We start from the raw sequence: 12,549 nt of genomic DNA on the forward strand, positions 1-12,549 counted from the left end.
AGTCTCTCATTTTCCTTTCGTTCATGTTCTAATAGTTTTTTCAATTCTTGTATTTTCTCGTCGAACATTTTTTCTCGTTTCATGATTTGTTCTTTTGAGTTTTTCGTACTCTTCTGAAAATTTCTTTTTTTGTTTTTCTGTAATAACTTGATACTTTTTTGATCTCTTTTTTTCTTCTTCGTATTTTGATTTGTATTGTTCCAATTGTTCTTCGACTGTTTTTTTCAAATTCAAAAATTTAGCTTCGTATTCCGAAATTCGAGCATCTGCTTCCTTTTTTTCCTGTCTTAATCGAGCTTCACTTTCTACTAGTTCTTTAAATTTGGTTTCTTCGTTCAGTAGAAGATTCTCTTTTTCCTTATTGACTGCTAAAAGTGTTTCTCTAAGCTCTTGATAATTTCTCATGACGTCGTGTGACTCCTTTTCTAGCTCAATAATTTTCTCCTCTTTTTGGTAATAATTTTTTCGTTCTTCCTCCAGTTTTTTGTTGAGCATTTTGATGGTCTCATTTTGTTGACAAGATCTATGACACGTTACATATTTACAAATTCAAGATCAATTTCAACTTACTGTTCATTCAATTGTTCAATTTTCTCCTTCATTTCTTTCACTTTAGAAGCGTGAAGTTTTGTCAAATCTGAAAGTTTTTGTCCAAATTCTTCATTTGCCTTTTTAAGGTCATTCATTTCTGCATTCACTTGTTCAGAATGCTTTTTAATATCCCTAGAATGAGAAAGAAGCTCATTGTATCTCTTTTGAATGTTTAAATATGTTTTTTCTTTTTCCTTCCATTCATTTTCCTTTTCTTTAAATGCTTTTTGTAATTGCTGTGTTTCATCCGTCTTGGTTTGTAGTTTTTGCCGCAATTGAATGAGTTGTTCATTTTGCTTCTTGATTTTAATACTCAATTCACTCGACTCGGATATGAGAGCAGAGATTTTCTCATCCCAATCTTTTTCTTTGTTTTTAAATTCTAGCCACTTTTCTTCGTAGAGGTCACGAAGAGCTTTTAGCTCAATATCTTTTTCTTTTTCAGCTAATCGAGCTTTTTCTTCTTGTGTTCGAAATAGCTCTTCATATTCTGTAAGTTTTCGAGTGAGGGATGCAATTCTTCTTTCTGAATCTTTGAGCAAGACATCTTTTTCAAGATCTCTCTTTTTCTTTTCGAGCTTTATACGTTCTTCTTCAGAGTGTTGATGGTGTTGATGGGTTGATGGAAACCTAGATTTTGAGGTGGATGGAATTTTAGGAGAGCTAGAACGACTTTGAGTGTTCGTTGTTTGAATTGCAGTAGTAGTAATTTGTGATTGAGGTTTTCGTGATGAATTTGATAAAGATTTTGAGAGAGTAGTTGTGGTGGTGACACTCTTAGGTCTCATTGGTTCTTGCAGCTTTGCTGATGACATTTTAGTCGTTTCGACCTGTTTGTTACTAGTATCGATTGTTGAAGTATTGGTTGCCTCTGTTTCATGCTCTCTTAAATGGTCTACTGCTGTTTCATTGTCAGAAGAAACATCGGAGAGGTCAACCTGTGTGGATTCATCATCGGAGCAACATGGCATCACCGATTCCAACACAAAAGGCGTCGATCCTTGTCGCCTCCTTTGCTCGTTTTCTCTTCGATGTTTTTCCAATAGTTGATGAACTGGATTGAAAGAAAGGGCTGATGAGTTGATGGCAGAAAGAGCTTTTTTCGCTTGTTGAAGTGCAGTATGATGTTCTTCCACGTCCGTTAATTGAATGTCGTCATTTTCTTCAAAAGTTGTTCCTGTTTTACATTTGCGATTGACCTCTTCATGGTCATCCTCATGTTGTTGTTGATGATCATCGACAAGAATACTCATATCACTATTTTCATCATGCGAAGAAAGAAATAATTCTTGTTCCTTCGTTGATAAATTCTTCATCTCGGCTTGCATTTCGCGAAGCGTGTTAAAGATTGATGATGAATTCGAGGTGGATGAAATTGCACCCATCATCGGAGAGTCCGTATACTCTTCCTCTCCTTCATTGTTCGAACGTGAGGAGGATTGATTTTTTGTTGCGTTTGTTCTTCCTTCCAAATTTGCGGCTTCACTTTCTGCATGATGTTGTATTTGCGATCTTCCGAACGAATTCGAAAGGAATAATTTGGAAGAATTATTTGGGTTCGATCGATCAAGGCTCTTTCGATTCATCCTATTCCAGAAGACCCTCTGATGATGAATGTATTGTCTTTGTCGTCGTCGTCGTCGACGTGATGGCAATTATTTTAATAGTTTGGGTAAGTGAAAAAAGGAGGGAAATTTGTAGGCATTTGGGCGCCAATACCAATAGTATTTGTTGTGAATGTATATTTTGGAGGTTCACTTATGATGATTGGTTTCATTTGCAGATGTCATGTTGGCTCTAGAAGTGCTGACAAGTTCGCAGTGAATCTTTCATAATTTTTCGGTGAGATGATAGACTTTCCAAATTCCAATTATTCAACTCTGTGGAGGAATCATCAGAGCAGATTTTCCCAAAACGATCAAGAGGTGGCATTGGCAGCACTGACAGCTGTTAAACAAAATGAAGTGTGTAATCTAGGTCCAGACATGTTAAAAGAGAGAAATCATTTGGAAGTGCCTTGGCGACTGAAGAGTTCAGAAATGATAAGGAAATCGATAGGGAATTTATCACTCAAGTAAAATATCCAAGCAATGGATTATGTTTATTTAGATTTTTTAAAGATGTAGTAGAGGTAGTTCTTTTGGAAAAGACGGAACAACTACGAATTGGTTGAATGAATTTAGTGGAGGAGTTCTTTCAAATGAAAAGCATTTCTAGATTGACATTCTTGAAAAACCATGAATTCGAAAATTCGTTCGTTTTACAAAAGCAAGTTTTATTTCGACAAAAAAATGTATCCTCTCTGCAGAGATGTCTTGTTTCTCGTGGCATTATATTTGAACTTGTCCTCTCTCTCATCCTTTCGATTGGTGAGTCGAGAATGGAATTCAGCCCTTGATGATTATTTACTTTCCGAACCCACCAATAAGGACATTTCTTGTTCATCATCATCCTCTCAACATTCCGTCAATACGACAGTAAAGACGACAACCATTCATCATCAACACTTGTTTTGGAATGAATTTTGGATGGATAAATTAAAAAGTTATTTTTGGAAATATTTGGAATGTTTAGAACCCATTCCTATTCAATCATTATCATCATCAACATTTATCCCACCGAATGTGATCAAGAAATTTAATAGATTTATCATTTCGGAAAAAGCTAGAATTCAAAGACATGTAAAAAGATTGGAAAATAAGAAGAAAAAACTTTTATTACGACAAGAGGATGATGTATTCATCTTAGATGTTCGACGAGTGGTTGAATGTCACAAACAACGTGCGCTTGGAATGTTTAAAAACTTTCTACTTGTGGATCACCATATTTGTAATTATGTATTGAAATGGGCATGTGAAAAAGCTTGCAATGGACTCGATGATGAAATTATTCGAGTATTTGAATTGTTCAAAAACGATCTTGTCAAGTCTGAAGAGTTATTGGAATGTTCTCTCCGAGCCATGAAGTATCATGTGGTTGATGAGTTGACACTTGACAAATTTATCAATACCACGTATTGTGGAAAAGACGTCACACACCTATTATTCGACAATATTACGTGCTTTTCATTTGAACAATTTAAGCAACTTGCACATCACTTTAAGGAATCTCCCAAGACAGACTCGATTCGAAAAAATACGATCATATATTTATTTAAACAAGCTCTGTGGACCGATGACATTCAAAATATCGATATGCTTACAGAAATTCTAGAAAAAAAATTGGGAAAACCTCTATTCGATCAATCAATCATGAACCAATTTTTAAATTCGTACGATGACTCGACGCACCCATATTCTAAATTTTGGAACAAGCACAAAATATTACGTTATATGCAAAAGAAATTTAATGTTTGCATTGGAGAACCATTTATAGCACCACTTCTCTTTTTTAGCTTGGATTTTACTACTGATTCTATAGAATTGATTGAAAAAATTTACCAAGGAAATGTTCAACAGATTGAACAATTAGTACATGTCACCATGTCAAGATTATTTCGGTCAGATTGCTTTCGAATGTCGAAAAAACAATCCAAAAGCTTTTTGTTTCAAGCGTTGAAATATTTAGTGTTGACTTTTAACGTTAATTTATTCAGCTATGTTTCGCGCCCCTCGAGTTGTGTTAGTTCTAACTCTTGCAATCTATTAGACTATTTAATCTATTTTTCCATTTCAAGAATTGATTGGGAAGCTTTTTATGACCTTATGGCCAAACAAGTCGTGCAAAATGGTAAAGATGTTTACCATTATTTTGTTGTTGAGAATGAAGGCAGTATTGAGTTTCAAAATAATACGAAAAAACTCAATCTGGCAAGTTTGAAAAATTCACAATACCTTAAAACAAAGATCATGTCCAACAAATCATCATTGGGGAACAGTCCAGAAATAGAATTTTTTGAACAAAAGACTAATCTCATACCTCATCACAAATAGCAATATTATGCATATATATCCGGAGAAAATAATTTAAATATTATTTACTATTATTAATTTTTCAATCGATATCTTTGGCAGTAAAGAACATCTTCAGCCTCTGTTTTAAAGCAGCATTGGTGCACTTCTCAATCTCCTCATTGAAAATGGAAATAAAATTATGCTTCCAAGAGAGTGCGTTTTTCAAAGCTTGCCCAGAGGGATAGAGGAGATGAAATACATGTTGGAAAAAGTAGAAAATCTGTTCAACCATCTCATCTTCAATCTCATTACCATCATTTTGTTGGAATAGAGTGCTGAGGAGACTAGAATACTTTCGCTTCTTGACAGGTCTTATTTCAGGACTAACATCCCACTCAATGCTCAAAAATAACATTACAATTTCAGTAAAGCAAACCTCGAGTGCAGACAATTCGGAATGTGGAACGTTTACAGGTTTCTCAGAGGATGAACTGCTGCTGAGTGAAGAAGATTGTGCTAACTGAGCTAATGGTGTGATGAATGGACCAATGACTCTGCATAAAAAGTAAAATTGTTCTCGTGTTTCAATTTTACATTTTTCACTCTTTCTACGTTGCTTTAAGAACTTTTTGAAACACGAAAATGCTTCGTTGGTGGCAGTGTGTAAATAATTATGTAGAATACATAGCATACATTCTGCAGGAGACTTGATCGATTGTAGTTCGTGCTTATTTTCCAAATCATTAATTAAAAGTAAATGAGGATTCTTTGATAAAAATTCTGCCAGAATGGCGAACACATAGTCTCCGCATGTTGGTGGCAAAGATGCCAAGATGAGTCCAATCGTGTGTGATAATTTGTAGAGTTGTGGTCTTGGTAGGAGATCCATATTTTCTATCAAGCATTCGATTAATTTTTTGACAATATCTGTTAGCCCGAGAGGAAGACAAAGAATTTCAATCACACAGGCATTCAATCTCAATTCAAAAGTAGTAGTAAATTCATAAAAAACGTGCTTTGGTGTGATGTATGTATGATTGGCTCTGGATTCTTGAATGGTCGGAAGAACTTCAGAAACACATGTAATTAATTTCAAAAAATATGTTCTGTCAAAGATATCTGATTGTGATGTGTTGGGGGTCATCGCTTCTGACGGTTGAAGTAAAAAGTAATCTTTTGCAGTCTTGGAAAATGAAGCATTCATGTCTCGTAGAGTGTAATCTTCGCTTTTTCGTACAATATTGAAGAGAAGTTTCTTGCAATCCATTGTAATCTCATGATGGAAAGTAAATAAAATATCCTTTACGAATGTGAGAAGGAATTCATGATAAAGAAATAAATCGCCATAAGTCTCTAGAACGGTTTGAAGAGTATCAAACAGTTGAAGTTCACACAATCTTCTGCAAAACAAGTCAAGTATAGGAATCATTCGAAGGCATTCATTTCCATAATAGCAAGGCCTGGACTGGGATTCACTGAGAGAGGATGCACCAAATGTTTCAGGAAATTCTGCATGATATTTCTGATGAGAATCAAAATAGTCTGGATCTTCGAAATGGTTTGGATGCTTGTTATGGCGTAAAAAGCAATTCGCACGCTTTGCAAGACATATTTCGTCAGTAATCAAAATTGAAAGCAATACGGAATGGGCATATATGTGTTCAATATTACTATTTGGAGTTCCCAAGGAAGTGTTTTTAGCCTTTGATCTATCCATTAATGCCAATGTCATTATTTCTATTGGAACAAATTCATAAGTCCAAACAAACTTAGCCAAGTGTTGAGAGACACGTTGCATAACGAGATAAATTGTCTCACCAGTGTTATTTTCACCTTCTACCAAATATTCATCTAAAATGTAATCCACAAATCGATAAATATTGTTGACCAATTCTTTTGGTGTATGAGTCTCAAGTAACACCTTTTTCCAAAACTTCACCTCCTCATTGCTTGGCTGCTTTGGCAGTAAGTTGTACATTCGAGACCATATAGCACACAATAGATTTCTATTGTTTTCTTGAACGATTTCTTGAAGATTTTTGGCGTCCAATTGCTTTTCAATTTTTGATATAGTGTCCTTATCATATGGAGGGCTTTCTGTTTGTTCAGTCTTTTTGGAAAGAAAGTGATCCACCATCTTCTTTACGAGTTCAGGATAGAGCCGATGTTTGCTGTTGAGTTTTCCAAAATCCTCCATAACTTTCATACAGTGTGATACAATCTTGTTGAAGCAGGACACCCGAAGAGTTTTTTCATGTTTGTCTTGCTTCCACGAAAGCTTAAAGTTTCGAATGAACGAGAATAACAAATTTCTCTTTAAAGTCTCTGAAATACTCGTATTTTCGCCTAAATGCTTATCCACAAGCTTTTCCATGCGTTTAAAGTCGTTCAGTAGATAGGTTGTCATTTTGACACCCAAATTTTCTAGAATTAAAAATAATCTGTGAGATCCACTTTCCTTAGAAGATCCTACTTGAGTATGCAGAGTCATAAATAGAGTGAAAAAGTTCTCTGGTGAGCAATATTTCAGTAATCTGATCAGTCTAAAGTTTAACAACTCTACAATTAAAAAATTGTTAATCTTGAGCTCTCCCAATGTTTCATTCAAGTTCACTGGAGTGCAATACAATGCTCTAGCAAGGGTTTCAATTATTCCTGGGGGGAAATGCTCATTGCTATTTACATTCTTTATCTGCTTGGAGCGCAACAACTCTAATATAGAGCCAAACAATTTTCTTCTTGCCATAACAGAAATAACAAGAATAAGGTTCACGCTCAAGGGTTTTCTTTTTCCTGTAAACTCATAATGTATATCAGTTGCATCGTGGGGAATCGTTCTTACAGGTTCATCTTCAGAGTTTGACATGAGATAATTGTACATGCTTTGCCCAAGTGGTCTTATTAAATAGTTAGATAATAAGAAAATATTTTTCAAAGTATTTTCATCTGGATTGTGATAGTTGATTGCGGTCTCCTTGAACCAGGTGTCCATCTCTTTGACAAAGCTCATGGAAGATTGTTCTATTTGAATATCTTGCTCGACAAGAGCTTCCCTTAATCGCAACTGAATCATATGTGTATGCGATTGAAGCAAGTTCTCCTCAAATGGATGCCATGTTGCAAAATTTTTGTACCTCAACTCGCTCACGAGCTTGATAAATTCACGAATGAGCAATGGATCACCATCAAATCTTGTTCTTTTAGTCATTACTATTTGAAGTAACAACCAAACAAGGTTGTGGTCTTTCATATGATCTCCAAATAATTCTACACATTTTCTCAAGCTCAATATTTGATACGTCGCTTCGCTGGATGAACTTTCTTTGGAGAAATTCAAATAGTTGCCCTTGAAATGAAGAGTAGTGGCATCTGCAAGTTCAGTCTCTCCAAAGAAAATCATTTTCATATTGATGACTGGTTTGCTTCTAGAAATTAGAGCATCAAGTTGATTTGCAAGGAGAATCCATTTTCCCAAAATGCTTTTTTGACACATCAGAAAACATTGTTTCATATTGACACGGATATGTCTCCTTTTCGTCTAGCAATTGAAGAATTCGAAGAACCATTGCTTCATGAATCATGTCTGAGGTAAAGTTAAACTTGTACTTTTTTTTCTTTTGATCGTCAGATGCTTTCACTGATCTCTCTCCCTTCACAATTAATTCAAAAGTGTCGGGATGAATGTGTTGCGAGAGAGCACTACATAACTTTTGAACTCGTCGTATCCATTCCGAGGAACCACGTTTGGGAATGGATGAGCTAAATTTAAAGTTAACATCGTGTTCAACTCCTTCGATCACGTAGGTATTAACATTTGGATGGTAAACAGGTATGTGTTGAAGGAATATCAATGCCTGTGAGTTTTCACATGAAAAACTTAAAATCTTGTCGAGTTTTTGTTTCTTAACTTTCAAATCTTGAATTATGGAAAGAGGTATTTGAGTCGACGAGAATTGATTTGTCATTGAATATACCATTGTCATTAACTTGTAAAACGGAATCATGCTGGCAACCCTAAATATCAAGTCGTTCACAATAACTTTAAGCTCTTCATCACGTCCAGTACAGCTTCTATTGTTTGTACTTAGGAACATTACCATAACTCTGAAGAGTGTTATTAATGTCTCTAAAATTATCTCTTCATTCTTGCCTCTGCTTGAAGATGAAGGACTTGCAAATCGAATACTGTAAGTACATATACTCTTTAAAATGTCATTAATAAAAGAGAGGTATCTTTTGCATATTTCAATATCATAATCGAGCTTAATAGATTTGGGAAGTTCATTCATGATCCTTATTAACTCTGTAAGCACAAAATGGGCTGTACTACTCATTGCTCCCATATATTCGTGTGTAATCAAGTCATGTAGAAAATCCAAAACAATATCGACCTCATTAGGTTGGTCCGTTACATTGCTTGCAGCAACAGGAGAAAAATTTGTTTTTCTAAATGCAAACATAAAAATGTCTTTCGTCTCTTGTTGATGTTCCATGTCTTCAGCGAGTAATTCATCCGTGGATTTAATTTTTGAGAAAGTAGCAATCGATGAAAAATGATTTGATTGCTCTTTGATACATTGAAAAAAGAGTGAAAGAAAAGCAGGTAAATATTGTTTCATATCAACCTGTCCCTCATGCTTTAAATATTCGATAAGAGCAGTGTTGACTGTAGGACCCAGTAAAGCTGATGTTGAAGAAGGGTGTGAATTTGGTTCTCCGAAGAGTACTCTATCTGGAAAATCTAAAACAATTCCACTTCCTTTGAGTAAATAAATTAAAAAAGGAGAAACAACGCTTCTCTTGTACATTTGATGTTGTGTGGTCGTATCCATAGGAAAGGCTTCATAATCGAAATCGTCATCAAGTGATGATGTTTTGATTCTCTTGTTATAATGATGATACACATCCGCGGACGATGGAAAATTTAGCAGATGGGAATCAAAAAAAGAAGACGATCCATAGGTTGTTCTCATCATTCCCTCATCATCAGCTCCCTGACCACCGCCCTCCGATAAATTCAATGATGATGGAGTCGGAGTCAAACCCAGTGAAGAAGAAGACCCAGAAGGAGGAATCATTTTTTTTAAATTTCAAACAAAAACAATCAAATCGATGAGGAGAGATTTTCTCTAATGGCTCCATCAACATGGATGCCGGCTCTGTTGGAAGAAAAGACCTAATGAGTACTAATTCAAAACAAGATCTCTTTACTCACTCCAATATGATTGTTCATATGAAAAAAATTTGGGATTAAAACCGACAATATTTGAAACAAAAACGTTTCATGAAGAACGTTCAAAAAAAAAATTAAGGTATCTCTCTTAGGACCTTATTCAATTTCCTAAAGAAAGACCACTTTCAAAAATCCTTTCGGGGCGAATTAAGCAAAATATCTCTCTCTCCTATTGAGAATCATCTAGATGGAAAAAGAACTGAACGACATGATGCTCAAAAGTATTATGAAAGATAAACCCGTCGACAAGTTTGTTGATGAAGTATTTTCTGAATTCAAAGTTGAAAATGTTGAAAAACTCGTTTCAAAAGCTTCAGACATTAAGGAGAATCTTGAGAAAAAAGGGATGAAATTAACTCCAGCAATAATGTCCCTTGCTCTTTGTGCTGGTCCGGATGGGTTTATGAGGTTCTATGAGAAATCAAAGACCTTTAAGATTTGGAGTGCTCTGTTGGACCAAAACTCTCCTATTAACTCGTTAAGGATTGTCCATATTGGAGAACGTGCAATGACCACACTTTACAACACTCGTGAGGAAGTGGCTCAAGAGTACAATGAACTATTGGCCAAACATTATCAATCCTTATTGATGGAACATAAGGATGAGGGCAAACCAAAGACCAAATCATCAAAAAAAAAAGCAATACCTCCAAAATCCTCCACTCCTCAACCATCCAACAACAGCAAGGTTGCAACGGCTACTAATTCATCATCCGAGAAAGTGGAGACTCCAACAACATCACCTTCTCCACAACAACCTTCTAACGTTGAAACATCCAACGACAACATTATTTCTGATGAATTCAAGACTACGGCTGTTGAAAGAATGACGGCCGATCAAATATACAATGCCTTAGTCAACAACGACCATCAGGTGATGGCTAGTTTGTTTTTTGCACTTTCTGATTTGCCTCAACAAATGCAACTCTTGAAAACAGATTTCTCTCAACAAATGCAACTCTTGAAAACAGATTTAGTGGCGCAAATGAACAAAATGGAGGCCAACATCCGTGAGGACTTGAGAATTATTAATACAAACATTGGTTGTTTGTACGAAGGTCAAGTGAAACTTCAGTTTCAAAAAGATGACGACTTTATAACTGAAAATCCAGTTGTGTTGAAGAAAACTGATCATCCTGATTCATTTGCAAGTACTCGAATCAAAAATCATAAGTATTCAGCCTATCTCACAGTACTTTGTTTGAATAAGAAAATTAGTGTTGAGAATGCTGCAAAATTGAATTTGGATGCGGAAGAAATTGAAATTAATTTCATTAAGAAACACAAAGAAAACGGAAATGTTGAAATTTATGAAGCGACTATTTCGTCATTTAGCAATGATGAGAAATTGTTGACAAAAATGTTACAATTAGAACGACAAATTATGTTCTACAAGGAATGTTTTAAAAACACAGTCATCAGTAGAGTTGGATTGGTCTCATCTTCCAATTTGAACCTTGAATGGGTGGAGAAAATCATTGAACAACATAATGGCCTCTTTGTCAACATTCAATCGTTCATTGAAAACAACACTTTTTCTGTTGTCAAGGAAGGACACAAGCCTGAAATTGATTAAAACAATACTACTCGCTTAATAAAGTTATGGGGTTGAATGGGTTGTTTGTAAACAACAACACATGAATCTGTGAAATGTTCATTCCAAGAAGCCAAATCAATCTCCTTTATCTTTCCTCTTTGATTGGTTTTTTGATGAAAAGAATTTAATAAAAAATGAAATTATGGGAACTTGAGGCCTTTCTTCAGGAACACATTCAAAATTTTGAAAAGCCGAAAATCAAGTTGGAACAATATATTACAACACCGCATTTGGCTTCTCATACCTTGTACACAGCACAATTTTCGTTTGATGATATTGAAGGAAAGGAGGTTTTGGATTTGGGCATTGGCACTGGTAGGTTAGCTGATGATGATTCGGTGTATCTCGGATGGATTGAAAGGGCCCTTTGTTGAACATGACATTGTCGGATTGGATATTCAAATTAATTTTGGATTTATTGACATGATAATAATTTGGTCAATGACACAAATTTACATTGTTTCATCTTTCCTAAAAATTTGGAATTCCAAAATGAATTTTCAGGAATGCTTGGTCTTGGGGCTTGTTTATTGGGAGCAAAGCATGTCACAGGTGTAGATATTGATGACGATGCGTTGAGGATATGCAGTGAAAACATTGATGGAATTATTGAAGATGTGGATGAGGATTTGGTACCACATTTCACTTACCGTCTTGATCTTATTCAAAGTGATGTCTTTCAATTTGAACGAATGCTAAAACTTAGAGCCAAAAAATTAGCCTTGCAAAAAGGAACAACAGAGGAAGAAGAATATAGAATATTTGATACAGTTCTGTTAAATCCACCATTCGGAACTAGAATCAAAGGAACCGATATGATGTTTTTAAAAGTTGCCTCTGAGCTCACGAAAAATGCTGTTTACAGCCTTCACAAAACTACCACTCGTGAGGTAAGTAGGCCTTTACTTGTTGATTCCAATTTATTATTATCCGACATGATTCATCATGTTTTAATATCAATTATTAATTGTTATTGGCCTGCCAAATGAAATCCATTTTGAACTCAAAGTTTGTGACCCAAAAAGCTGCCAAGTGGGGCTTTGATGTAAAAGTGGTTGCAGAGTTGAATTATGATTTAGAAGCAAGTTATTCATTCCACAAAAAGAAATCTCAACAAATTCAAGTTGACCTTATTCGCTTGAAACGCAAATAATAGATGTGAAGAATTATCCCATTGTGAGGATATGCATCTCTTTTGTTTTGATTAAAATAAATCACTGACTGATTTGTTATTA

General features: G+C 35.2%; 6 protein-coding genes across 6 annotated transcripts; 3 read left to right on the forward strand and 3 right to left on the reverse strand.

Annotated features, from left to right (window-relative positions):
• Positions 1-21: 21 nt before the first annotated feature.
• FDP41_001182 (uncharacterized protein) lies at positions 22-2,177 on the reverse strand (the record flags this gene model as incomplete). Its single annotated transcript, XM_044702271.1, has 2 exons — positions 22-523; positions 571-2,177. 2 exons carry the CDS (start codon positions 2,175-2,177, stop codon positions 22-24), a joined length of 2,109 nt encoding a protein of 702 aa, XP_044564742.1.
• A 705-nt stretch (positions 2,178-2,882) lies between these two features.
• On the forward strand, positions 2,883-4,523 carry FDP41_001183 (uncharacterized protein; the record flags this gene model as incomplete). The annotated part of the gene is made up of 1 exon (XM_044702282.1): positions 2,883-4,523. The coding sequence occupies one exon, from the start codon at positions 2,883-2,885 to the stop codon at positions 4,521-4,523; it is 1,641 nt and encodes a 546-aa protein (XP_044564743.1).
• Positions 4,524-4,584: 61 nt separating this feature from the next.
• Positions 4,585-7,884, reverse strand: FDP41_001184 (uncharacterized protein; the record flags this gene model as incomplete). The annotated part of the gene is made up of 1 exon (XM_044702293.1): positions 4,585-7,884. The coding sequence occupies one exon, from the start codon at positions 7,882-7,884 to the stop codon at positions 4,585-4,587; it is 3,300 nt and encodes a 1,099-aa protein (XP_044564744.1).
• Positions 7,885-7,924: 40 nt separating this feature from the next.
• Positions 7,925-9,562, reverse strand: FDP41_001185 (uncharacterized protein; the record flags this gene model as incomplete). Its single annotated transcript, XM_044702304.1, has 1 exon — positions 7,925-9,562. The coding sequence occupies one exon, from the start codon at positions 9,560-9,562 to the stop codon at positions 7,925-7,927; it is 1,638 nt and encodes a 545-aa protein (XP_044564745.1).
• Positions 9,563-9,904: 342 nt separating this feature from the next.
• FDP41_001186 (uncharacterized protein) lies at positions 9,905-11,293 on the forward strand (the record flags this gene model as incomplete). Its single annotated transcript, XM_044702315.1, has 1 exon — positions 9,905-11,293. The coding sequence occupies one exon, from the start codon at positions 9,905-9,907 to the stop codon at positions 11,291-11,293; it is 1,389 nt and encodes a 462-aa protein (XP_044564746.1).
• Positions 11,294-11,448: 155 nt separating this feature from the next.
• On the forward strand, positions 11,449-12,467 carry FDP41_001187 (uncharacterized protein; the record flags this gene model as incomplete). Its single annotated transcript, XM_044702326.1, has 3 exons — positions 11,449-11,629; positions 11,819-12,204; positions 12,324-12,467. The coding sequence occupies 3 exons, from the start codon at positions 11,449-11,451 to the stop codon at positions 12,465-12,467; spliced, it is 711 nt and encodes a 236-aa protein (XP_044564747.1).
• Positions 12,468-12,549: the final 82 nt, after the last annotated feature.

The sequence above is a fragment of the Naegleria fowleri genome, assembly GCF_008403515.1.
Source record: "Naegleria fowleri strain ATCC 30894 chromosome Unknown tig22, whole genome shotgun sequence".
NCBI classification, from domain to species: Eukaryota; Heterolobosea; class Eutetramitea; order Acrasida; family Naegleriidae; genus Naegleria; species Naegleria fowleri.